The sequence below is a fragment of the Urocampus carinirostris genome, chromosome 4, assembly GCF_059441175.1.
Source record: "Urocampus carinirostris isolate Australia breed hairy pipefish chromosome 4, RoL_Ucar_1.0, whole genome shotgun sequence".
In the NCBI taxonomy this organism is placed as follows: domain Eukaryota; kingdom Metazoa; phylum Chordata; class Actinopteri; order Syngnathiformes; family Syngnathidae; genus Urocampus; species Urocampus carinirostris.
Window position 1 is genome coordinate 41,525,769 of NC_142352.1, and position 27,648 is coordinate 41,553,416.

The 27,648-nt window shown below is 39.6% G+C and overlaps 1 protein-coding gene across 1 annotated transcript; it reads right to left on the reverse strand.

Annotated features, from left to right (window-relative positions):
• Positions 1 to 2,638: 2,638 nt before the first annotated feature.
• On the reverse strand, positions 2,639 to 27,332 carry dbndd1 (dysbindin domain containing 1). Its single transcript, XM_088333284.1, has 4 exons — positions 26,894 to 27,332; positions 19,513 to 19,680; positions 13,914 to 14,051; positions 2,639 to 3,397 (listed from the first exon to the last, which is right to left on the reverse strand). The coding sequence occupies exons 1-4, from the start codon at positions 26,922 to 26,924 to the stop codon at positions 3,240 to 3,242; spliced, it is 495 nt and encodes a 164-aa protein (XP_088189410.1). The 5' UTR covers positions 26,925 to 27,332; the 3' UTR covers positions 2,639 to 3,239.
• Positions 27,333 to 27,648: the final 316 nt, after the last annotated feature.

The window sequence follows — 27,648 nt, forward strand, 5'->3', positions numbered from 1 at the left end:
CCCACCCTCGAATTCCTCAATAATGTGTTCGGCCCCAGACAGCTTTGCTAAGGCTAGGTTTATACTGAAAAGCTTAATGCTCGGTTCCAATTTTTGGGTGAAACCTGATGATTTAATGAGATTGTTCACATTTCCGACTAAAGTCGACTTGTATGCAATCTCCTGTGACTTTTATGCGCCTCATGTGAAGACGACAAGGGTCCCGCATGCGCAGAACAGGACAGATGCTGTCACACGCGATCCGCTCATTGTTTGCACAAGTACGCATGGAAGCTAACAGCGTAGCATATCTAGCATTTTTAAAGTGATTGTGCTGCAGGAGTTAAATAAGATAAATCCAAAACCTCACTTTGCCTCCATTTATTGCTTTTCGTGTTTTCGTCCTCCATTTCTCCTGTTTCTCCTGCTAAATGAGCCTTGTCCGTTAACACAGACGTTGCATTCCAAAAGATCAGACATGTATCTAATTTAAGACCACATACTGTATGAATATGGCCTGGGTCTTGTGTGAAAAAATCAGATTCAAGCCGATTAATGGACATTACCAAATTGGATACAAATCCTGTCTTTGCCAAATAATCTGATTTCCCTGCAATGTGAACCTAATGTAAAAGTAATATAAAAGCAGATGGGCGCAGTGGAAAATAAAACATAAGGGCTTTTTCTACTCAGTAGTGAGTAGTGCACTGTTAACACATGTCGGACGGTTGGCTGCTTCGATCCTTAACCTCTAGGGCCGTCTGGGCACCATTTCCTGTGGTGTGTCTTGGGCAAGCACAGCCTGGTGCGGCCATCCCTCACCAGGCCAGCATTTAACTTTGAACTTTTTTAAGCTCACCTCAAACGAAGCACCTCATCTTTAAAAATGATTTGTATGCCCTTAATAAATTGCATGTACTGTGTATGCAATAGGATGTAATTAAAACAAAGGAAGGCAGCACAGCAGCTGTTTGGTTAGCGAGTAAGAGGCACAGTTTTGAGGTCACGGGTTCAAATACAGCTACCAGCTTTCTTGTGCGGAGTTTGCATGTTCTCCCCGTGCTTGTGTAGGTTTCCTCGGGGCACTCCAGTTTCCTCCCACATTGCAAAAACGTGCATGTCAGGTTAATTGACCGGTCAAAATTGTCCCTAGGTGTGAATGAGCAATGGAGTTGTCTCTCAGTGTGTCTTGCGGCTGGCTGGCAACCAGTTCGGGGTGTCCCCTGCCCACTGCCCACTGCCTAAAGATGGCTGGATTGGGCTCCAGCCGCCCACGACTCACTAAGGAAAAGCGGTGCAATAATGGAGGAATGAATGAAAAACAAAGGAAAATAATGAATATGTGATGCCAAGTAAATGAAATGTTGTAGAGATCAAGTCAAGTCATTTTTATTTGTATAGCCCTAAATCACGAAGAGTCTCAAAGGGCTTCACAGATTATTACACTATATTACACAGACTATTTTCAGCCGACGAGAAGAGTAGGTTATTCATATGCTATGGAGTAGAAGTGAGTTTTAAGTTTAGATTTAAACATTTCCACTGAGGTTGCAGATCGGATCTCAGGGGGAAGAGCATTCCACAGCACCGGTGCCCGGATGGAGAACGCTCTCGAACCAGCAGAACACTTCTTTGCTCTTGGGATCACCAGAAGACCGGCACTCTCAGATCGTAGGCTTCGGACCGGGACATAGGGGGAAAACAGATCTGAAAGATAAGAGGGAGCAAGTCCATGTATGATTTTGTATAATACTAAGAGAACCTTGAAATCACATCTATGGCTAACTGGGAGCCAATGCAGGTTAGCCAAAATCGGTGTTATGTGATCGTACTTTTTTGTCCTAGTTAAAAGCCTCGCTGCGGCATTTTGTACCAGCTGAAGAGACTTGATTCTAGACTTCGGGAGACCAGAGAGTAGTGCATTACAGTAATCGAAACGGGAGGTAACAAATGCATGAATGATAATTTCCGCATCAGACTGAGACAGTATTGAACGGATTTTAGCAATGTTACGAAGATGGAAGAAAGTGGTTCTAGTAATTTTCTTTACATGCATTTCAAAGGATAGATCAGGGTCAAATATGACACCTAAATTTTTAACTGAGTCACTCTGTGTGATGTGACATTTGTCAATGTTCACAGCAGTTTTTGAGAATAAGTCACGGCATTTAGATGGACCAATGACTAACATTTCGGTCTTTTCAGAGTTAACACGCAAGAAATTGAGTGACATCCACTCTTTTATCTCAATGAGCCAGGCCTCCAAATTTCCACAGTTTAGTGTGGGAGATTCCTCCAACGGAAGATATAGTTGAGTGTCGTCTGCGTAGCCAAGCACTGAACCCTGCGGAACACCGCAGGTAACATTAAAGGGCTCAGATATCATTTCACCATATTTAACACAGTGCGTCCTATCTGAGAGGTAGGATCTGAACCACGAGAGGACGGTTCCTGAGAGACCAATCCATTTTTCCAACCGTTCTAGTAGGAAATTGTGGTGCACTGCATGCATGCATCCATGCGCCGCCATGTTGAATCTGACGATCCATTCTGTATAATTTTTGTGGGTCACACATTTGACTAATTAAAAAAAAAAAGAAATGAACTACATGCCAAGAATTGAAATGAAAACAAATAGGAAACAAAATCTACCAATGAGCACAGTTTTCCAGATGTTTATTTTAACCTCTCACATTCACCCAAATAATTCTGCATCAATGAGCTAAATTGATTAAAAACTGATCCAAACTGGGCTGGTCACTTCAGCTTCTTGTTGCATTACACACATGTTGGCACTTCATTGTGTATTTGGCATTCGTGTAATTTTACATTAGCGCAACATTTTCTGTCCCCCTTCAATTTTGATTGGCATTGGAAGAGCAATGTCAGTCACAAGATAGTCATCACTTTAAAAGCTTAGGAAAATTATAACTTGAAAAAAAAAAAAGAAAAAACTATCCGACCATGATGAAGGCAATTATCACTACAGCACAACACACACTTCCTTTACTTAAATCCCAGCATCATGTGGAATCTGGTATTACCCTGTCTGTCACTCCAACACACAGCATCCAATCTTCAGATTAAAGCAAGAGGATGCAGGATTTTGTGTGTGTACTTAATCATTTTGAAAACTGGAAAAGAGTTCAGCATTCAATCCGAACTAATTTGTTCATCAGAGCCACAAAACGCCATCAGAGGCCAAGGGTTGCTCAAGTGTCGAAATGCTGGCTTCATTTTGAAGCTGGTGGAGCATCCCTTCAAGGTTGTTTTGGCCTCTCCAGCTTCATGAAGGTTTCAGACAAGGTGTCCGAGTCGCTATGGTGCTTCCTTTCTCGGGGGAGCTCCACTTTGCTGCAGCGTGTCCATGAGGGAGAGCGCATGTAGCCTCCCTTGCCCAGCATTGCCTGATGGGAACCTGACAAACACACAACACACACAAGAGATCAAATAAATATCAATACACACATATTGGTGACAGCAATTCAAGTCCCATGAGCACTAGCTGTGGAGTCCCTCAAGGGTCTGTGTTAGGACCTTAGTTGTTTTTATTGTATATAAATGACTTCTGTAACGTATCATTTCATTAAAATATATTCTATTTGCTGATGATACTACAACATTAAGCTTAGGTACACGTCAACAAGAATTGCATGCAGAAATTACTGTAGAACTTAACAAAGTAAAAGAATGGTTTGATTAAAACAAACTATCATTGAATGTATCAAAACAAAAATAATGGTATTTGGAAATTCCAAAGATCCAAGACATTAATATACAAAGATGGGTAATGTTAAATCAAAAAAGGTTAAAGAGAATATGTTTTTAGGAGTGATAATTAGCCATAGTAGCTGGAAACTCCATATAAATAGCATACAGTATAAATTAGCAAATAATATTGCTGATATGAGTAGATGCTGGCCTATGTTTGACCAAAACAAACCCTCATATAATGTACAGTACGTTCATTTTGCCTTTTTATGTTTTGTATTGAAATTTGGAGAAATACATATAAGAGCTACAGATATAATTGCTTATTCAATTACAGAAGAAAGATATTATGATTGTTCATAACGCTGGATATAAAGAACATCTTAACAGTCTATGAAATCCAACATGTTAAATGTAAAGATATACTGAAACCTGACTCCCTATTATTAGTGTACAAAGCAAGTAAGCCTCAACTCCCAGCAAATATTCAAAAATAGTTTTTCTCAGGTGTGTCTTGGGAAGTACAGCCTGGTGGTGCCCATTCCTAACATATGTTTCCACCGTGAAATATTTGACCACTAAATGTCACTGTATTTTGTAGTGAAACAGTAAATCTAATGCTACAGAGCACGAGGAAGGAGATAAACTACCTGTGATGAGTCGTCGGGACCTGCAAGGCCTTTTCTCAAGGCCTATAACAATATCTGAATCATGTGATGTTAATCATAGTTTGTTCATTAATACTTATTCAATAATTCCAAATTGTATGTCAGCTTCCTTTCATTGCTTTTCCCCTGCTTGCGCTGTTTTTACATGTAACCAATAAACCAATCACATGTCGGCGATTACTTGTTGCCAAGGTCAAAAATCTACCTGGAGACTTTCCCAATCAGTTCTGAAGGTCCTGAAGCATAAAATAGGTGTTCATAAAGCTGTTGCTTTAACCATTTCGAGTTGGCAAGATGAGGAAAAAGCTTTTCCTGATTGCGAAAGGCTTTCTTGCTTAAATAACGCAACAGTGTATTTCTTAGTTAAACGGCTGTTGGTGCGATCACTGTGGTTCGCCCCTTTGGTGAGAGAAGACAACTCAAAATCTGATTAGCTAAACTTCTTATGTCTCACAAGGGCCCCCGGGTATGCTTCTGCGGGCCTCTGGGCAGATTTCTGAGCTTGGCAACAACTAATGGCTGAAATGTGATTGGTTGGAAGAGGATAGAATTGTGTCAGTGCATAATGCAGATCCGGTAAGTATGGAAACCGTGAAAAGTAATTCCCGTACTTCAAGGGATATCAGTATCTGTATCAATGACCATTCAAGATATGGACATTAGCCTTGGTAATGAATGTCCCAAATTTTAACCGTGTGCGTTACTTGAACCACAGCTTATGAATGTTTTACAGACAACATGTTTAAAATGTAAATTCAGGTCAATTTTATTTATTTTCTTTCAGAACCGCTATGAACAAAACCACAAAATCATGAGTAACTTCTTTTACCCGAACATCTCGGTAATCACTTAAAACATTTACACTCAGTAAAATGTGGGCTTAAAATAATGGTAATGTGATGTTCGGATATTGTCACAACCTTACATCAAGCACTTCAGCTGTCCTGTAAGTTAAAATTACCCTGTTGTCGGCCACTTAGTACAAGTATAGCCATTCCTTTTTCTTGCCACTCGACGACGGAGTCTAACCCTTGAGATAAGAACAAATTAAACGAGAGTCACAGCTTAGCTCTCCGACGGCCCTCCCAGGCAAAAAGTATTCTCTCTGCTGCTTGAAGAGTTCCCCCCGAGCCAGAGAAATGTCCTCACACATCAGACACATTCTGGCTAAGGGGGTGCGGGTTGATGGATGAGTATTGACCTTATATTAATGACTTCTCCACAAGATGATAATTAGAAGCAAATCATTTACTCATTTGCTCTTAAGTAAATCCTACTCGTAGTTAGCTTTTTCTATTAACTGAAAAATACTACATGCTACAGTAACTAATACAATTTCATATTATTCGTTTGCCATATTGAATAGTATCATAGCTGTTTGAATGTTTTCCCTCGGGGAAGGTGGTTTGCTTCCATCAAAGAAAAACTGAATTATTTAGGAAGCCACTTTCAACGTGAACTCATTCAACCTTTCACTCAACCTCTTTCTCTGCAGTCAACCGGACCGAAATGTAAGTTTTTGGTCCATCCAAATGCTATGACTTATTCTCAATAACTGCTCTGAAATTTGACCAGAGTGACTCAGTCAAAAACGTCGGTGTCATATTTGACCCCGATCCGTCCTTTTAAACACACTTTAAGAATATTACTAGAACATCTTTTTTCCTTCTTCACAACATTGCTAAAATTCGCCCTATGCTGTCTCAGTCGGATGTGGAGATTATAATTCACGCGTTTGTTACCTCCCGTTACGATTACTGCAATGAACTACTCTCGGGTCTCCCGAAGTCCAAAATCAAGAGCTTTCAGCTGGTACAAAATGCTGCAACGAGGCTTCTAACTAAGACAAGAAAGTTTGATCACATTACCCCAATTTTAGCTAACCTGCATTGGCTCCCTGTTAGCTTAAGATGTGTTCTGTTGGTAGTATACAAAATCATGCAAGGATTTCACCCTTCATAACTTTCAGATTAAATTTCCCCCTATGTTCCGGTCCGGAGCCTTCGTTCTGAAAGCGCCGGTCTACTGGTGATCCCAAGTTCCAAGAAGAGTTCCGCAGGTTCGAGACCGTTCTCCATTCGGGCCCCGGTGCTTTGGAATGCTCTTCCCCCTGAGATACGATCTGCAACCTCAGTGGAAATGTTTAAATCTAAGCTTAAAACACACTTCTACTCTATAGGATATGAATAACCTATATTTTATGTTGACAATATCTGTGTATTATTTGCCCTCATGTAGGTTTTAGATCAGGGGATGGTGTCATAATCGTCTGTAGTTTGCAATATTCTTTGATCTGTGCAACCCTTTGAGTCTCTTTGTGATTAAGGGCTATACATATAAACATGACTTGACTTGACTCCAACCAGTCAGTTTTCATGTTTAGTCAACATTAAAGTGTCCATTGTTATTCAAACAAATGGGAGAAGCAAAGGAATGAAAATAAGTAGTGAGATGAACCGACGAAGGAAAAAACGTATGTGTGTGATGTTGAGCTATAGGGGCAAATGGATAAAGTTCTGGGACATCCAGAATCATGATCACAGAGGAATATATAACAAAAAGAGTCACAATGTCAACAACTTTTGATGAGAAAAGCAAGTTTTCTACAGTTCCTGAGGCTCATCTATTTTTTCAGCTACGAAAAAAATGGCTTTTTTGGAAGCTGGCATTTTAACTAATAGAAACAGGCAGCTTGTGTCATGATGAATAAACAAATCCTGCCTGTGGATTTAGTTTTATCCCACATTGATCAAAGCTAAAGTTCTCTTTCTTTCAACAGTATTTGTAGCAAAAAGGATGTAAGACACTATTATTGGATATTAAAATCTAGGTTTTCTTGATATAGACATTACACCAAGTTGGTGTGTGTGAACCTTTTTAATGCCGTTTTACAAACAAATATGATCTAAAATACAGTGCCTTGCAAAAGTATTCATTCCTCTTTAACTTTTCAAGATTTCGCCACATTTCCGGCTTCAGACATAAAGACTTAACACTTAATTTTTTGACAAAAATAGGTCAGACCAATTGTGACATGGAAAACAAATCTAAGTGCAGCATGGAGTTTTCTTTGGCCACTTTGCATGAATACTTGGTCGTGCCACATTGGTTTGTCAGTTTTGCATTTTGAGAGACTGAAATTCTTGCCCATTCTTTCTTGCATAACAGCTCGAGCCCAGTGAGGTTGGAGTGGGAGTGTTTGTGAACAGTAGTCTTCAGATCTGCCTGCAGAATCTCAATTGAATTCGGGTTTTGCCTTTGATTCCGTTGTAGATCTGGCTTTTTTTTTGGATCATTATCTCTGTTGGAAGTTGAATCTTTGTCCCAATCTCAGGCCTTTTGCAGACTCCAACCAGTTTTCTTCCAGATGATCCTGTCTTTGGCTCCATTTATCTTCCCATCAATTTGAACAATCTTCCCTGTCCCTGCTCATAAAAAGCAGGCCCAAACCATGAGGTTTCACCTCAATGTTTGAAAGTGCGGGTAGTGTTCGAGGGGTGATGAGCTATATTGCTTTAACATATTTTTACGTATTGTGGACATAAATGTCCACTATGGTTTCATTCGAGCAAAGAACCTTCTTCCAAAAATTTGGTGGTGTGCTTTTGTTTTGTTTTCTCTGTACCTTTTTTATCCCTTGCACTTTATTGTAGTTTAGTGAATGATCTGATATTGCCATTATTCTTTATTTAGAGTCAATTTAGTCCACTTTTTTAAAAATATAAAACATGGGCCACTGGTGCCTGAATAATACATGCATGTTTGATTTTCAAGTTCATGTTATGGGGATTTTCTATAAAAAAGAAATTTGTTTTTTTGTGAAGGTTGAAAGCTAGAGATTACTGACAGAGCCATAAGGATGTATTGTTTTATTTTTTAAAATATTTTATATTCAAGTTTTTATTATGTTCAACGAGAGTAGGGATCATTAAACGTTTGAAAGTTTCCCCGCGATGTCACACGCGATCCAATGTAAACAGTTTTCGATATTGGATGGGTCCAACTGATGCAGTCTGATATTGTCAAGGGTCGCCACTTATTTTTTTGGGGACGCTCAAGAGGAATGTGTAAGATAATTATGTAACTTTATGCACAAAATTAGTTAATCATTTAGAAAATTTCCATTATTCTATTAAGGTATTGCACCATTAATTTTTTCACTAAACCCCAAGATGTCACTGTGTTGTGTAACTTATTTACTATGAACTTTTTCATATCAAGCAACTTTAATGTCAAGCAACTCAAAAAAGTTAAATAAAAATATTGTCTAATCTGTGCAACAACAAATAAACTAGGTAATCCGAAAATTAACTTTACATTTGTTGTGTAAAACATATTGAACGAAAAACACAGGAACCATAAATTAAAGTATTTACACTCAACAGATTTAAAGTCAACAACACAGAATTCACATTCATGAAAGACACAGTCATTCAGATTGTGAAGGCCCAAGTGTGAAATTCACGGCAGGCCACTACGTGATAGAAACTATTCAAATATTGTTTTAGGCCTTCTGACAATCTTATCCAAATCCATGTGGACCTCTTTTGAGGGCACACAATCAGAAAATGACCAACATAATTAGTATTAATTATGCCTCGAAAACACAAAGCGGCTTTTGTTACAAAAGAGCTTATTCATCACCTGTTACATGTTACCAAATTTGCCAGCCTCAGAGTCTGACCTTCCTTGTTTTTGGTCGGTAATTATTCTCACGATGACACAACCGATCCTCATACTGTATTCATCTCCAATTAACGATGCATACAACACCTTGAACATGCTACAGATGGCCTATTTAGATGAAATATTACATTTATCACATTCCTTTCTTTTATTTCTTGGTCACATTACTTTTGAACCAGATGTAAAATTTGTCAATTTTTTTCAAAGTTGACTGTTTGACCTCATACCCTAGAGCTGTGACGTCAACGGATGACAACAAGCACTCAAAACAGACGGCCATTGTAGTAATCAGCAAATACAAAGTGTTAATTTTTGGCTGGGATGTTTGCTTACTGTGTCGCTGGGAGACTTCTGTCTGTTTTGTTCGAATTGCGTGCTTTGATCATCAAAAGCTGCGTGGGGTAAGTTTACCTGCCGTCGTGTAGAGTGTGCGGTTCTTTTTTGCTTTTGCCTCCTTTTAGGTATGTGACTGTGACTTTTCCGTTTGTCTTTTTCGTTTCGTGTCTTGAAATTGATAAAATATTGTCCAAATAGCTAGCCAGTTGGTTGTCTTAATTTTCTTTTTGTTTTTGGCTCCCAGTTATCCTGGCTGCTCACTGCATGTTTTTGGTCGGCCAGCCTTCCGTTTTTTCCTGCTGATTGTTCCCGGTTTGCCCATCACAGTATCCTGCTAGCCTGCGGTGCTCGTTTGGTACATTTACGGCTAGATTCATGTTTGTCGCCTTAAATTGTTTTTTGTTGTTGGCTCCCAGTTATCGGACAGGCTCGTGTTTTCCCGCCGATCGATCCCGGTTAGCTATTTTTAGCAGCTGGCTAGCCTGGTGTGTCTCTGCTGGTTTAGCCCCTGTTAGCTCTAAGTGTGTTATTTTACTAGTTCGCCCCAATTTGGCTGCTCACCATTTGTCGTACCATTGCTGCACACACCTGCAACACAACGCCTAGCCACTCTCCACAAAAACTACCAAAACTTGGCTTCAAACACTCAAAACCTTTTCGGCTAGTTAACATGTAAACCAAGAGGGTAACTGTCTTGCTAGGGTGTTGGTGTTCCTTACACAACGTCACAGCTCAGGAAGTCAAGGCGAGACATGAATCATCTCAGAAATTATGCCAATTAAATATGTATCGGTATTATGAAAAAAATAACATGTACTATTTTCTCACATTTTTTATGTTGTTGAATTTAGGTATCCCTTTAAATTCCTACAACCTCAATTGAGACTTTGGGAGTGTCAGGCAGGATGTAATGAAAACTGAGATCACTTGCACTCGTTTCTTGGTTTTTATTGGAAGGAAGGAATGACAAGACGTGAATCTTCGATCCGTTGTTTGACGGATTGTCGAGACTTGACAGGCGGGTGAAGGCTTGGCGGGAATGGTTGCGGACAGGCGTAGTTGTCGTGTTGTTGGTTGGGGCTGGACAAGAAGGGCGTCGTTGTGTTCGGAAGAGAGATCAGGAGTCAGGCGGGCAGGGCAGGTCGTAGGCAGATTCGGAAACGGGTCGGCAACGGAGATCAGGTAGAACAACAGGAGGCAGGCAAAGAGTCGGAGGTACGGGCTTTCTGAGCAAATGGCAACAGATCGCATAGTACAATCGAACAAAGTGTAACCGGAAGCTGGGGATTTAAATATACAGGGTGCGCCAATCAGCTGTCCTGGCTGTTGGCGCCAAATCCTGAACACAGGTGTTCCCGATCCGGGTGATTGTGACAGGGAGCTATTAGTCTCATTCCTCTCCTCTTGATTGCAGTGGTGGTGATTAAAGATGATCTTACAATTTAACTTCTGAATAATTTTAAATCAAGTTGTTTGAGTTGTGCTGGGCTCTTGGGTGAGTTCGCTATCTGTATGCAAGATGAGGGATCCAGCTCATGAATAAAACATTTTTCCTTCTCTAAATAAGAAGTGTGGGTGTTTATTTCCATGCTCCCACTGCTGTGAAACACAAGCAGAATGGGCTCTCACGCGTCTTTTTCCATTCTGCTTGCTGCCCCAAAAGAACCTTTTCGCCCTAGTCTGTTTTTTGTACCTTCAATTCCCTTTTAGTTCAGTGTCACAGTTGCCTAAAATAGATAATCATCGATTTTGTGGACTAATAGATATTAAATAGAAGAGTGCACTTGACTGGTGTTGTTTACATGTCCTTGAGTTAAGGCTCTGTAAGTCCTCATGTTTCTAAGTCTTTCATATGTTCTAAAGATTTTATCAGATTTGGCGTTAAAGAATGTTCAAATTTGTCAAAATAATGATACAAAGTCTTTCAACTTTCTTGTCAGGGGGCCACTTGAATGCAATTTGTATTTATGTTGGAGTCCTAAAATTGTGTCATAATTTTATTCACCCCTATCACAATCGCACAATGATTCTAAATAATATCTTTTTTTTCATTTACTGATAACCAAAATCTTGAGAAGTAATTTTTCAAAAATCGCACACCAGCACTACATGTAAAAATATCCCATACTCTATGCAAAAAAATGAAATATTTTTAAAGTAATAGCTTTAAATCCAAACATTAAATGTTTACTTTTCATTTGATTTCAGTTTTTGGCGATTTATTATTCTTTGTTTTTTGTATTGTCCATCAATGACCAGTAAAGAGCAACCAATCTTGGTATTGACCTTTGTGAGTACTTCTCTATCCCTAAATATTAGTATGCTAGGAATATCATCGAATGTATCAGAACCGGAATAGATAGTAGACCCAAAGGCGTAACATTTCACACAAAAGTTTGTTGGGATATCGAGGAAGTCAGGTGCAAGGAAACAAACACCAGCGATTCGGTGATCGCTGGACAGGAGGAGCGAGCAGCTCACGGGTTTGGAGCGTGATCAGAATGCGGAAGTGAGTGGATTCGCCGGGGCAGGTGATCGGAGCGTGGTCAGGGGCAAAACAGGTCGATAGCCAGAGCGGGAGATCAGAGCGCGGTCTGGGGCAATCGTAGACAATTGGGAAATCAGGAGCAGACGAGTAGGATAAGGATGAAAATGGGACAGACGGGAGCCAGAGTCAAAGTGCTTGCCGTGCGTATGCAAAGGTTCGCTGACGGACTGACAAGGAGTGACTGGAGTACTGAGTTTAAATAGGAGGTGAATCAATCAGACAAAGAGCAGCAGCTGGCGCCAAACAAGCGGGCACAGGTGAGGGCAATGAGTAATCATGACAGAATGCAAATCTTTCTGAATTTTAAACTACATTTTTTCCTATACTAAATGTTGAACAAGACAAAAAAATGGAGTACTATTCAATATTTTCTTTTTCTTTTTAAGAATTCTGTATTGCAATGGTTAGGACTTTTGCCTAATGCGCGAAAGGTCCCCGGTTTGAGACCATATGTTGGCCTGAAGAGGAATGGGCACCACCAGACTGTATTTGCCCAAGACACACCACAGGAAATGGTGCCTCTACGACCTTAGTGGTTAAGCGATCCAACCAACTCATAAAAAATACGTACCTGGTTGCAGTATACTTACTATACACCAGTGTTTCCCAACCTTTTTTCAGCTTCGGCACTTTTGTTTTGTTAAAAAAAATCACGAAGCATGCAATCAGTTAAACATTTTTTTAAATTCATTCCCAGGACCAGTTTCGTGTTTTTTTATATATTTTTTTGTTTTATTCTTAATGATCATGTTGCTTAAATTTACAGTTCAGTATATTGTTTTTCTTATGATTTGTGGTAACCCGGGTTCAGGAGGTAATACACGCTATTCGTTTTGGTTCATACTTTTGCCGTTATTTTGTATTTCAATATATTCTAAACCTGTTATTTAATTTTTACCTTGTTTTTTTAGAAAAATATAAGGGGCACCGAACCTTAAGGCGCATAAAATTGACACTACAGTAAGAGCTACAGAGTTTATTAGCGTATAACCATTGGTCTCTTTGTACACTTACGGCATAGTATAATAGTAAATGATTAATCAGTTGATGAGTTTTAGTGATCAAAATCGCAAAACATGGTTTGAACCCGGATCGCAACGCTCACCGCCAACACTTTAGCACTAGACCAACAATGGTACAGATGACATGCATAAAGGCATTGGAACTTAGCTCATTAGCACACTCATGGTGCCAGAAACTGATTTGCATAGTGCATTCGGAATTCTTCAAATGTGCGTCAATAACTTTTGGTTTAATATATATACGTACGTTAAAAAAGCTTGTACAATATTTTGTTAAAAGACTTTGTTTTCTGTTTCTGTCTTTCGCAAAGTTATTGATGCACAGGTGAGGAAGTGCAGGCACTGTTCAACCTTTTACAATGCATTATGCAAATCAGAGTTTCTGGCACCGTGAGTAAAAATAGTGTGATCATGTTGATGCCTTTTCATATGTCGTACGTATCACTAGTGTTCTAGTGGTAAAGTACTAGGGCATTCACCCCCATGATTCGGGTTGGATTCCCGTTGCAATTTAGTCCATTGATGATTGTCGATTGATGGAATATAGCTCAAATGATGAGGTATATTGTAAAACCTCGTGTAGTATTGCATTGTTATCCATTGTATTCTGCAGTATATAAGGCGCACCGGGTTGTAAGGCACCGCTTTAAATTTCTGACCACTTTGAGGTTTTGAGGTGCACCTTATAATCCGGAAAATACAGTATATGTGTAAAGAAATTATTTTTAAAAATCTGCTACCACTTACTGATATGGATGAATGTTAGCAGCACGGTAGTCCAGGTGTCATGGCCCTCTGGTTGGAAAACGTGGATTTACAAACCCTTAAAACTAGCCTTTTATTCCCCCAGGAAGCCTTCCCAGTGATCCAGGTAACCCAAATAAATTCCAGCTATTGTAGTAGCTTTCCCTGTTTTTCTTACATGCACTTGTCATACTGTAGGTTACTGTGAATGCATCCCACCTGGTGTACATTCGTTGTGGTTTTCCTCATCAGAGTCGACAAACACTTCAGCCAGTTCCTGATCCGACATGTCTGTCAGCTCGGTCAGATCCAGAAGGTCAAAGTGGACTTCCAAAGAGGACACACTGCTCAGAGGTTCTACAGATCACAAAGAAACAGTCATCAGTGCATTTCTAGGACTTTGTAGAACTTAAAAAGTGTTTTACTTGAGTGTAAGGTGGCTCACGCTTTTTCATAATGAAACATGTCCACTATATATTGAGCCCAAATTCAATATTTTATTGAGATATTTGGTAACTTGTGGAATAACTTTTGGAGACAAACAAGAACAAATAAAATTTATGTCCAAGCATCAAGCCCAAAGTCAATAACCACCAACCTGCCCTCAACATTTGTCCGTATGTCCTTGTACTAAAGTCGCACAGTGCTCAATAGCTGAACTATGGTGAAAGATGTCTGAAAGAGGCGATGAGGCAGATGGAAGCTCGTATGTGTTTGCCCGTGATTCAGTGTGCCTGCCAAGTCTGGATTAAAGCGGCGCAGACTGCGTGGGCATTAAAAAGGCTTCGCCGGCATGGTGTTATCGTTCCCATTTGTGGGCTGCAGTGAGGAAGCCGCAAGACGACATGAAGAATGCTCGAGGCAACAGCTGCTTGATAACTGTGGGCAAGGAAGTGTGTTCTTTCTCATGAGGAGTTTAATCATGACATTCTCAGTTTCCTTGCTGATAAAACTTTGATCAGTCCATAGCTTTCCAGTCTAGACGTCAAGATGTAGCTTAATGACAGGGACAGTAGAAATGACGCTATGTGGGGGATGAAATAAAGATGAAAGAAAGAGGGATGTTGGAGAAACCAAAGAGGAAAATAGAAGGGATGATGAAAATGACGAAAAAATGAGGGAACCACAATCATTTGTCCTCCTGCTTTCTTTTGTGCAGTGCCTGGTGATTTCCCTCTCCCCATCTCCCACCACCCATCTCCTTAAATAATTCATCACAAAGCTTTCTCTTCCAGACAGTAAAACGACCTCTTTGTTTTGTGTGTGTGTGTGTGTAGTGACATGTATTACCCCACAAGATGTAAAGCCGTAGGAGCCACATTTGACACATTTTCACTATCGCCCCAGGGTTTTTAGTCCAACATTATCTTTAATATTCATTATTTCATTGTGTAAAAGGTTCATTAAAAAAAAACATCAATATTAATTTGAATAATAAATCAAAATATATTAACTATAATATAAAGGTGCATTTTTAAATGCTCATAGCTCAAATTTATATTATTGATTTTACATAACATGAGGCTTGCCTAAAGGAAGCTGATACGATTGTCTGCCATCTTGATCCTACAGGTAACCTCAAAAACTAAAACCCTTATGAAAGACTAGGGAAACAAATGAGAATAAAAGTTGTGGGGACTGGTCATTCTAAGGCTCTGTAGTTCTTATTCTTCATTGTTCTTTGTATCACTCTTTTTCGGTTGCACTACATAAAACAGTGGCATGATGTCATCAAGTGTTTAAATAATCCACAGTGTCCCTTTAAATAATTCTAGAATGAATTCCAATTGTTATACACTGTGTCCCTTCAAGAGTTTAGAATAAATTCTCATTTCACATCCACAAATTGTCATCAGAGAAAAGCAACATAATTATACATTTTTAGTTTTATTGTATTTGTTTTTTTCCTGCCATGGGTTTATATTATAACAATAGTAAAATACAGTAATCACACTGAACATAATTTGATTCAAGGGGTAAGACAGCAAGTATACAGCACTCACATTAGGCAGTTATTTTATTAGTTAGTTGTTAGTGAACTTGTTTTAGGGCAGTTCGTTCATTTGGTGACTGATGTATTAACTCTTAACAGAACATCAGAAGGTCAATCAAGCGTGTGTGTTTGTGTTGAGAGAGAGCATAAAAAGCACACTTAAGTTTAAGGCTAAATGATTAGCTTTTGCCATTACATTAGATCGTCAATCTGGCTCTAAAACAGGAGTGCCCACACAGTTTAATCTGAGAACTTTGTTGAAGTTTCTATTGCTTCTTGCAATATGATTTGAGGAGGGTTTTTTGCAATGCCTTAAATTTAATTTAAGTGATGTTAATTTTATTGACATTTGTACTTATTTATTATAAAACTGATCAGGGAGCTATGTATAGTGAAGAAAAAAAAGTATTTGAACACCCTGCTATTTTGCTGTTTCTCTCACTTGGAAATCATGGAGGGGTTTGAAATTTTCATCGTAGGTGCACGTCCACTGTGAGAGAGATAAACTAAAAAGAAAAATCCAGAAATCACAATGCATGATTTTTTTTTAACAATTTATTTGTGTGACACAGCTGCAAATAAGTATTCGAACACCTGTGTATCATTTAGAAGTCTTACCCTGAAAGACCTGTTAGTCTGCTTATTAGAAGTCCACCTGCACTCCGTATATGATCCTGAATCAGATGTACATGTTTGAGGTCCGTAGCTGCAAAAAAAAACCTCCTGTCCACCCCATACAATCAGTAACACTTCAACTTGTAACATGGTGAAGACCAAAGAGCTATCCAAAGACACTAGAGACAAAATTGTACAGCTCCACAAGGCTGTAAAGGGCTACGGAGCAATTGCCAAGAAGCTTGGTGAAAGAAGGTCCACTGTTGGAGCAATCAGGATAAAATGGAAGAAGCTAAACATGACGGTCAATCTCAATCGGAGTGGAGCACCATGCAAAATATCACCTCGTGGGGTCTAAGAAAGGTGAGGAATCAGCCCGGAACTACACGACAGGAGTTGGTCAATGACCTGAAAAGAGCTGGAACCACAGTCTCCAAGGTTACTGTAGGTTATACACTAAGACGTCATGATTTGAAATCATGCTTGGCACGAAAGGTTCTCCTGCTTAAATTAGCACATGTCAAGGCCCATCTTAAGTTTGCATATGACCATTTAGATGATACGGAGGAGTCATGGGAGAAAATTTTGGAACGTTTTGGTCATAATTCCACTATGCGTGTTTGGAGGAAGAAGAATGAAGAGAACAATCCGAAGAACACCATCCCTACTATGAAGCATTGTACTGCAAACCTTTTTTTTTTTTTTTTTTTTTTGAAGGGGCGTCGCTACTTCGCAGATTTTCACTTTTCGCGGATGGTTTTGGTCCCCATTAACCGGGTCTAAAAAATAATAATAATAAAATAAAATCGTATATATATTTTAATTTTTTTTTTTTTAGCATTTTTTAAAGGGGTGTCGCTACTTTGCGGATTTTCACTTTTCGCGGGTGGTTTTGGTCCCCATTAACCGCGATAAGCGAGGTCCCACTGTATTGTAGAATAGATTGCCTCTTCCTCCATTTTGTGTGTGTTTATACATGCTGGGTTAAAAAGTTCTGCTACAAAAAACAGACAACATAATCTCCTACAATAGCAACACTATGGCCAAGTGAGGCGTTGCCCGTCTGACCGGGGGCATAAAGGTAAAGTCGTCTTGATTATCAAATTGTCATGCCTGTGAGGCGCCCAGATGTGACTCGCTCTGTCAGGTTACAAACCCAGCCATTGGCTTGCAGACTTTAGCCTGAAGGAGACGTCGCGGTGAAAAACGCTCAATTTACTGAAGCAGATAAAAGCTGCCTTGTCACATTTAGCCCCAGGATTCAGCAATTGGTTGCATAATGAAGACTTTCAGCATTTAGCCCTGTGCTGCAGCCACCTTCAAGCATGCGTGTGCAGAATACTTAAAAGGGATGGTAAACATTAAATGTCTTTTAAGTACTAGGGAGGTTTGTTTGATATCACAGTTTTAAATCTTTGAAGTTGAGTCAGTAAGGCATTTGGACCGGTGGTATGAAGTTCTCGAAAGACAATCTTTCGCCACAACTAAATACTCTTGACTTGCCTTATTACGACACATGATGAGTATTGATTCATGTATCTGCTCAAGTAATCATCCTCCACTTTTCAACAACAATTTTTTTTATTCAGAAAGATATATTTACGTGAGCTAGTTTCAGGCAATAATGAAATAAAAAAGGCGTACAACCATCCCTTCCAAATGCTTTAAACTGAAATGCACTTTGAATTATAACACAAGCAGTCTTCATGTGGGTTTCAGATCAGGGGTATTGTAATTGTGGCTTGTGCAGCACTTTGAGACTTTCTGTGATTAAGGGATATACACATAAATGGCCTGACTTGACTTGACTTGGTGCCAATCCTTATGCTGGTGTTGGCAAAATATGTAAAACCAAGTGCGACTGATTCGAGTTTGATAAGACCTCTCCTGCTCATCAACGCATCCTACGAACATGATTGTGAAGTAAGTGATGACACCACCTTAATCGGACTCATCTCTGATGGGGATGAAGTGGCAACCAGGGAGAAAGTGGAGACGTTAACGACGTGGTGTACAAAAAAATAAACTTATCCTGACACTAAAAAAATCCAAATAAGTCATATTCGACTTCAGGAGGGCAAGCACATGCCCAGCTCCACTCATCATAAATGGAGACTGTGGAGAAAGCCCACTCTTTTATATTCCTGGGTACGCACATCTCCAAAAACTTCTCCTGTTGCACCAACACAAGGTCTGCACTGGGGAAGGTCCAGTAGCAACTCCACTTACTGAGGGTTCTCAGGAGGAACAACCTGCAACGGAAGCTGCTGGTTTTGTTCTAGAAAGCCACAGTGTAGAACATTCTAGCACACAGCATCACTGTGTGGAATGCTAGGAGCACAGAAGCGGGCAGGAAACACATACAGAGAGTCATCAACACAGCCCAGAAGATATTTGGCTGCTCTCTGTGCAGTCTGGGGGACATTGCCGGCTTGCGATGCCACGGCAAAGCCATAAACATTATAAAAGACTGTTCTCACACTGGCCCCCATGTCTTTGACGTGTTGTCCTCTGGTAGGCACTACAGGTCCCTTGAAACAAGGACTAACAGGCTCAGATACACTTTCTTCTCCAAAACCATCACCATCCTAAACAAGCCCTGAAAACCCTGAAAATTGTTTTATGTGACCTGTGAGACCTTGATGAGAGAAGCACAAGAGAGAAATGAGTGTCAAACAATTACTTGCAGTGTTAAATATGTCCACTGGACGTCGCCAAATCAGGCGCCGTTCCCAAAGCCGTATATGCTGACTACTATTTATCAACCAGAGAACATTGAGGATACCCATCCGGATATCATTTTACTTGAAATAAAAGTCACAGACACAAAGTCTAATGCAACACAAAAAATATTAAATGAAAAAGAAAAAATGTCACCTGGGTGTCTTTGCCATAGTTTAAAGAAACTGCAAACATGTTCTAAAAAGATACAAATATACAGAAGGATCTCCCAAAAGATCCCTATTCCTCCAGCTAAGGCACACTTTTCATGCCATAAGTTTACTAGTTTTACCCTCGTGAGAGTGTTTTCTTCTACCATGTTGCCCCGAGCTACATGTGTTTGACTCCCCTGGTCTACTGTTTGAGATAACATGTATTGTGAGCATGAAATTGCTACTAATCATCTTGAAAATTTCAAAATACCTTTATGCTTTAAATATTATTCATAAAATTACTGATAATGCGTCTGCCTTTGCTTCTTCTACTCACGTCTCTTTTCGGAGATGTGCAGCAGACTGGCGGTGTTTCCTGTCCAGCCACCGTCCTCTCCCTCCTCTTCTTCTTCATCATCGTCTTCTTTCTGCTGCTGGAACTGCTCCTGAGAGAGCTTTCCTGAGCCGGGGGGCTTAAGCAGCTTCTGGATGTCTTTACCAGGCTCTAATGCAGAACATACGTGGGGGACAGCTAATGTTTATGAGCCTTTTACAGCCTCAGTGCACTTTAATGGATTTGTCAGGTGATTGGTTTACCTTTATTAAATTAATTGACACTAAAAGAGCAACAGCAGGTTTGAATTTTTAGCCTCATACATTTTCTTCTACCCGGAAATAACTTTCTAATCAGCTCAACAATTCCATCAAATGAATAAAAGACAAGACTTAAATTGTAACAATATGAGTGAATAAGTAAATAAATAAATACATGGATTAAATAATGTATGAATGAATGGAATTGATATTGAAATGAAATGATCTGCATTTATATAGCGCTTTTCAAGTCAAGACTTCCCAAAGCGCTTCACATTTCCCAATAGCGGCCGTGCAGCCATGTAAGGCGCTAATCTGCTTTTTTTTTTTTCATTTTGGATAAGTCAGTAACTGACAACTGTTTTGGTAATCGAGATTTAAGTTGAACCCTTCTTTTGACGCAATTTTACATAAATGCAAGAGGACATTAGAAGCATTGGGGCTAGAATTATTGATTGATTTCCTCCGGGTGGGACATTGACAGCACGACCTTAGCTATTAGAGGGAAACGTTTTGTCAATATTTAGACTTCAAATTTTATTTGATTTCTGTCCTCATCTTATCTTTATTTCATGGTACTCCAGGGAGGTGTAGCACCAACCAGGATTTTATTCAACTGTAGTTCTTTTGAGTTCAAAATGTCTTTTCCAACCCTTGTTTAAGCCTGACTTAAAAGAAGAGGCATGGTTAGTTACTTGAGGTTAATGGCAAACTCCAGTCAAAGTAAACCGAATATAAAATAGTGTTAGGGAGATGTTATATATTCTTAGTCATGAGTTTAAAATGTGAGTTTGAGAAAATTTACCATTTCCTACAAAGTAGTTTACACAGAATTATTCGAGGGTTAGCAAACGAACTTCTTAATATTCGCTACTTTTACATGCTGGCAATCGAAATTGGACTATATCAGGTATTCTGGTTGTATTAAAAACAAGTATACCCACAATGTATTCTGATTTAATGCACAGTCTAGTCTGGGTATGGTCTTAATATAACTTCAAATACTCTGATTGAAATTGGTGGGTCTATGTCCTTTTATTCAATAAATATCTTTGCATATTTCCATTTGAATGGTCCAATTGCTGGTCCACAGTACTGTACATACATAGTTTCTCAGTCTGGGTTCAATTATTTTCAATATGGAAGTGCACTTGCTGTAAAAATTGGTACAGCTTAATTTCCTTGTTGAAGCGAGTCTGACCAAGGGTGTTTTCTATCACACCATCGTCAATATTGACGGTTTGGTAACAAAAATTAAACTACATTTTAGACTAGGACTCTTTAACCTTTCTAAAACTGAGAGCTTAATTTTGTTACTAATTAGTGCAAAGGTCTATCAACTTAATATTAATTGCTAAAACAACAATTTATCATGTTATTACCATGTTGTTATTATGTTATTACCATTATTATTGTAAGTAGGGATAAATAGACACAGTCAACAACTAACAAAAATCATTTTACAAGAAAATCACAAAGACCCTGCAATGATGAGTTATTCTCAGAACCATACCGCAGGCTACCCAGATATCTTTAAGGGAGCCACATAGTGCCCGCATGCATCAAGTTGGCGACCCCTGCTTGACCAAGTAATGGGAGACAGATTCCATGTTCCAATGTATGTGCTTGATACTATCAGAGTAGAACTTGAAATGGCCAATAATTAGGTAATCTCTCTTTAGTCCACAAACTAGGGCAAATACCTAATGCTATTTTACTTGTGCCAGATCGAAAAGAAGAAGCGGTTTAATATTAAACTTAGCTTGGGTGATAATAGGGTAAAAATATGGTCCTAAATTGGATGGACCCTTAATATTAGAAGAAGGAGAATGGTTTCACAACAGTCTGTATGGAATCGGTCCCCCGTGCCTCAGAGCCTGTCTGATTTTATAGTCAGCGTTTTCAATCCACTTTTGGTGGTCTAGGGCAGCCTCATCTACAGACTTCTGTGGTAAATCATGTGGGAATTGTGATTGCCATTAGCAGTTTGCCCTCTCTGAAAAGACCATTAAATGAACCATGGTTGATACAACTCATGAATAGATGAAGATTGTTGTTTAAATTGTGGCACACTGACCTGCTTCTGGAATTGAAGAGGATTGGGACAGGACTTTTACTACAGCCATGTTTGAATCTTTTACCACTACTCACTAAGACTTATTGTCATTGCCCGAGGTAAATCATTGTATTTTTAGTGCTTAATGATACAAGGATTTTGCCACTCTGGAACTACAGAGTTTTTGGGAGAGATGGTCAAGTACCGATTTCAGGTATGGGTATTAGTGAGAAGATCAGCCTTTTTTTGACGTCATCAGAACTCGGGATGGTGGCCGATACTAGACTGCTGTTTAATATTCATTCATCAGAAAACTAGAACAGTTTTAAATATCCACTAATGAAAAGCAGTATAAGGGATAATGTGCATTATTTAGTGCATCAGAGTAGTACAAAAAAACTTTCAAAATTCATTTGAAAGGGCAATATTGATTTGATTATTGAGCAAAAATACATGAACTATCAAATAAAAATGCATTTTGTTCAAACACTCATAGGTTAAGCAATGAGTAATTTACATTAAATGAGCCTCAGCTAGAGCTGGCATGATTGTACGCCATTTTGCTGCTATATGTACCCCAAAAATAAAAACCTTGTGAAAGGCTGGGAAAAAAATGAGAAGAAAAACGGTGAAGTTTGGTCACTGAATCCCCGTAGTTTCTATCCCCCTTTGTGCTTTGTAGCACTCGTTTATGGTCGTATTACACAATACAACAACATCTAGTGGTCACATTTTACAGTGGTCCTTTGGTAGGGAATGCATTCATGTAGAATTTGTGATACCACACTAAGGTAATCATCTTTACAGGAATACAACATCAGAAGCATGTATTTTGTCATCTAGTTTTCCATTTACATATACATTGTATTCACATATATGTAGTTAATATTTATTTTAAATCTAGTTGAAGTTCACACATCCTCGTCTACCCTTAGCTTTTACGGGTAAGATAACTCCAAAATCAGAAATGTTCACGTGCATGTTTAGTTATGTGAACTTAAAAAGAAGACAGTACTCACATCACACCACTCAAATCCCTATTCTCTAACATGTGATTGGTTGAGTCTGCTGTCAGGAATTTTGTTTGATGTGAGTTGCCTGACAGATGCGGCGAGTGATGAAAAATGTGAAAGGCGTGGAAAATTATTTGCATGGCTGTTGCCAAAATGTGAGACATGTGTCTCGGCCCCACGAATCGATAGATGTTCAGCACAAGTAATGAGCTCAAAGTGATAAATGGAATCAATGGTTTCAAAGCTTTCAGTGAATGAGATTGACAGACAGAGAAAACTGATTCAATAATAAAGTATATTCACAGCAGTTATGGGACTCCATAGAAAAGTAGGTGTACCTAATCTTTTGGCCGAGAAGACAATTGCTTTGTCAAATTGCTTGTAGGTGACTCACTCCTGGATCTATTGATTTTTTTTTCATTTGGTTAAAATTAAATCTACATAAAAGGGTTCAACATAAAGCGCCAACATGAATGTAACATTAAGAACAATAATAATCGTCGGACAATTTTGGTATTTGCTGATAATGTGAATTAGACCATGCAAATCAAGTCCAGAATTAAACTGCATTTGGACACTCTGCTAAAGACTGATTAAGGAGACGGTGTTGTAATATTAAAATGTGTGACTGCATATAAGGTCATGATAGTGGGATTTTTTTTTCAGTTATACACTTTTTTTCAGTCATTTATAACTCTTCACTTATTTAGTCGTAATTGATTCGCTTTAAGATTATTCATTTATTTGAGTGTAATTATTCAAAATCATTTATATTTACATTCATTTAATTGTTGTTGTCACGGTTGCCCATGGCGCCCAATTGGCCCCGCCCGTTTGGCGCCAGCTGCGGCTCGTTGACTGATTGGCTTCCCTCCTCTTTAAGCTCAGTGCTCTTACTCACCCTTAGTCAGTCCGCCAACGAACCTCTGCACCCGCAAGACGTGTGTTTTGACTCTTTCCGGTAGCGATCCCCTCTATTTTGTCCGGTTTTGAAATCGGTCTCCGGTCTCCAGTGTCTGGTATCGTTTCCGTCTATCTCGTTCTGTCTGATCTCTGTCTCCAGGCTCCTATATCTCTTATCAATCCTGTCAGTCCCGTTCTGTCCGGTATCGACACCATCTGTCCGGTGGCTCTTGTAACTGGTATGGATCTCGTTGGTCTCTGGCTTCCTGTTGTTCCACGCCAGACTTCTGTATTTTTTCTTCTGCCAGGCGATCGCCGAATCACTGGCGTTTGTGTTAATGTACATGACTGCCCCATTTCCGTAAAATATAGCTTGTGTGAGAAACTTTACGCATCTGGAACCTCCTCCTGTTCCGGTTCATGACAGTTATTCAGCTTCCCCATTGTTGTAAGTAGTGGTTTTAATTTGCACTTTGGAAAAAGCCTTGCGTTTTTTTCAGTGTTCGCCAGGAATGGTTTAGAACTTTAGACAAAGGGCTGTTGTGAAATAAGGGTTTTATCTGCCCTCCTAGTATGAAAAGGGTTGACAGCCATGTTGGACTTTGCACTTTTTTATCAAGCAGCTTTGTTTAGTAGTAGTAATTTGTGGAGAGTTATGAATAAAAACCCCAACAGAACTGCTCAACTCCAGCACTTTTTTCCCCATCTCAATGCCAATTGTAAACAAAGATGTGGAGAAAGTAAAAAGCTGTTCCTTTTCAATTGCTATGCCACCAAGAATCCACTTTTTTTTCTCAACCTCATAATTACAGTGAATATTGAAAAGTCTACACACACACCTGTCTTAAATTCCAGGTGTTTGTGATATGATCAAAATGTCATTGGGATAGCCCTTTTCAAAGTCTTTAATACTATTCATGAACTGAAAAGTCCAAATTTAAATACCACTTAATTTATTTAGAACGTTTCCACGCAAATCACTGCATACTTGCCATAGTGCCGTCATGATTCTGATGAAGCCTGTACTTTTCAAGTACAGTAATCCCTCGCTATCATGCAGTTTACTTTTCATGGTTTGTTACTTCATGGATTTGCATCCTGCTATGTGTTTTGCATTCTGAGTGGCTTAACAGTTTCCCAGCTTATTATTATTTGACGATACAGTAGTTACGTGTAAAAAAACAACAACCTTATACAAACCCTGTAAAAAGGGTTTTTGTTTTTTGTGTTATAAGAGTATTTCTTGTATAATAGTTTATTTCACCTATCATGGGTTATTTTTTGAACCAACCCCCCTCAATAAACGAGGGATCACTGTGCATTATGTTAGGCTTGTGAGAATAAGGAAACATTCCTTTATATTTTTGGTAGCATTACAAAAACCAATAAAAGTATTTATTAACATTATTTTTGTTTATATCTTTATTTAATCATTACAGTCCGGTGGGTTAGTTAAAGAAAATGTCTAAAACCAGCAGCATTCCGCACATTTCTGTCACGACCAGAACTGAATCAGGACCCAAATGCGTAGCGTAAACCACAAGTTTATTGAATAGAAAGAGGAAGGGCAGCCCCCGCGATCCGGTGCTCGCTGGACGCTGGAAGTGGACCTTCCGTAGCGGGAGATGGCGGTGTCAGGGACGGAAAAACAGATTGATAGCCGGGACAGGAGAGCAAAAACATGGTCAGGATCAGAAACGGGGCGTAAGCCGGGACGGGAGAGCAGACGGGGCCGGGATCAAAAACGGGTCGTAAGCCGGGACGGAAGAGCAGACGTGGTTGGAGATCAAAAACAGGTTGTAGCCGGAGACAAACAGGGAGATCAGGAACGGACAGGTGGAAAAACCGGTGCAGGCGGGAGTCAGGGTAAAAAATGCTTGCCTTGTAACAACAGAAGTTCGCTGATGGATTGACAACAGGCGAGTGAAAGGACTGAGCTTAAGTAGGAACAGGGAACCAATCAGGTAGCCCGTAGCGGCTGGCGTCAAACGAGCGGATACAGGTGATCCAAATCAGTAATCATGACAATTCCTGGTCTATATGAAAGATTTGAACTACTTTGCCACTCCCCTTACTGTAGCGGTGGTGAAATTAGTTATTTCAGGACATTCAAAAATAAAATTCTTCTGTGTAATATGATATATTCCAAGCCTACGAAGTAAAGCTTGTGATATCCAGGCTAGGAGTGAACTTCTATGGGCATAATTTCAGTGCAGGGGTAGTTCGCCCCCTAAGGACAGCTGAGTAGACCACGCACCGGTTCTGAAAAATGCTTACTAGTGTTGGGTGTTTGCGACTTTCTAGTAAAATTATTTTTTTGTGGTTGACTGAGTGTATATAACCCTATTTTTTATAATCAGCCTGGTAATGTCATAGTAATAAAATACTATAAACATGATAAGTTGTCATTAGTAACAAAAAATCAGCTCTCAGCTTAAAAAAAGTTGGAGACCTCTGTTTTAGTGCATCGCTAAAAGCACATCACACCTGGAGTAAATCATCATAGCAAAAAAGTCCAGTTCCAGCAAAAAAAAATTTAAAAAATCATAACATTTTAAAATGTTGGATGGTATGTCCTGACTGCTACATAGCCCAAGGTTCATTTAAATTGGCTCATTCTGACCACAGACCTCCGTCCTATTTTTAGAGGATTGTGTGGATTGGTTTTCAGGTCACATCAATGGTTGTTAAGTCTTTTGGTGATTTTTTTAAAATCACAAATTAATAGAAGAGGGGTTTGTAGACTTTTTCAATAAATTGTGATCCATTTACATGGAAATTAGAGTGACTGACAGTCAACAATGCAGCCTGTGAGCCGTGTGTTCGGCATCCCTACAACGGGCTTCCCCGGATGGCCATCACACAATGCACCCTCTATTGTGCGGCAATTTGTCTCTCATCACTACACTTTCTGCATGGCTGACCCATGGTGTGTAGAATTCAGAGAGGCCCTCTTTTGCAATGAGCAAGCAACTTGAGAGTGGAACCTCCACAACATGGGGAGAAGACAATGAGCGCTGTGTGTCATGCGAACTCTTAAAAAGAGAGGCTCAAGCTTGGGATGCGGTCGTAAAGCATGATGATGGTTAAAAGGTTGAAAGCACCAACAACAAAACAAACAAACAACAACCAAGAAAGAAGTGTGCTCTTACCTGGGCTTCCAGCCCCTCCCTGTGCGTCCATGCGGCTCAACCAAGAGAGTCCTGTTCACCACACCAGCATCCGACAAGCAGGAGGAGTAAAAGGGAGAAAGGAACAAGTGTGATGTGCGTATATGTGCGTGTAGTCGTTAAGCAGAGGAAAATCTCAGATCCTTTCGTTTTTTTCTCTTTCAGAGACTTCCCAAACAGGCGCAGTGGTCAGCTCCCTCCACGTGGCAAGACCATCCATCAGAGCAGCGGACGGATGCTCCATTGCAAAGGGGTGAAGTGGGGGTCCGGGAACAGCCACATCACTGTGAATTCCTTAGCTCACCGGTTTAGTCAGCAAGGCATTGTGAGGCTTTGCTTGACATGTATAGAATCCACTGAGATCCAGAGAGAGAATGAAGAGGGTGAGGGGAGGGCAAGGGAGGGTGAAGCTTGGCTCCCAGCCCAGACAGGGAGAGGGAGGCTGTGGGGTGTGGGTAAGAGCTCTTTTTGGGGAGGTGGTGGCGTCGGTGTTGAGAGAATGACTGTGAATGTACATGTCAAATAAATGTAAATTCTGTAAATAAATGTAGGAATAATCCAGCATTGATAAAAGTTAAAAGGGGATGAAAAAATGAAAGGCGAGTTTTACTTATTTGACATTATACTATTAATTATGATTATTATTACTATCAGTAGTAGTAGTAGTAGTAGTAGTAGTAGTAGTAGTAGTAGTAGTAGTAGTAGTAGTAGTAGTAGTAGTAGCATTATCATTATTA

Excerpts from the sequence above, each read along its gene's own strand:
- dbndd1 (XM_088333284.1), bottom strand. The coding sequence starts at position 26,924 with ATGGACGCACAGGGAGGGGCTGGAAGCCCAG. Across the intron at positions 19,681-26,893 it reads GGGAGGGGCTGGAAGCCCAG|AGCCTGGTAAAGACATCCAG; the intron begins GTAAGAGCACAC and ends GTTCTGCATTAG. Across the intron at positions 14,052-19,512 it reads GCACATCTCCGAAAAGAGAC|AACCTCTGAGCAGTGTGTCC; the intron begins GTGAGTAGAAGA and ends TGTGATCTGTAG.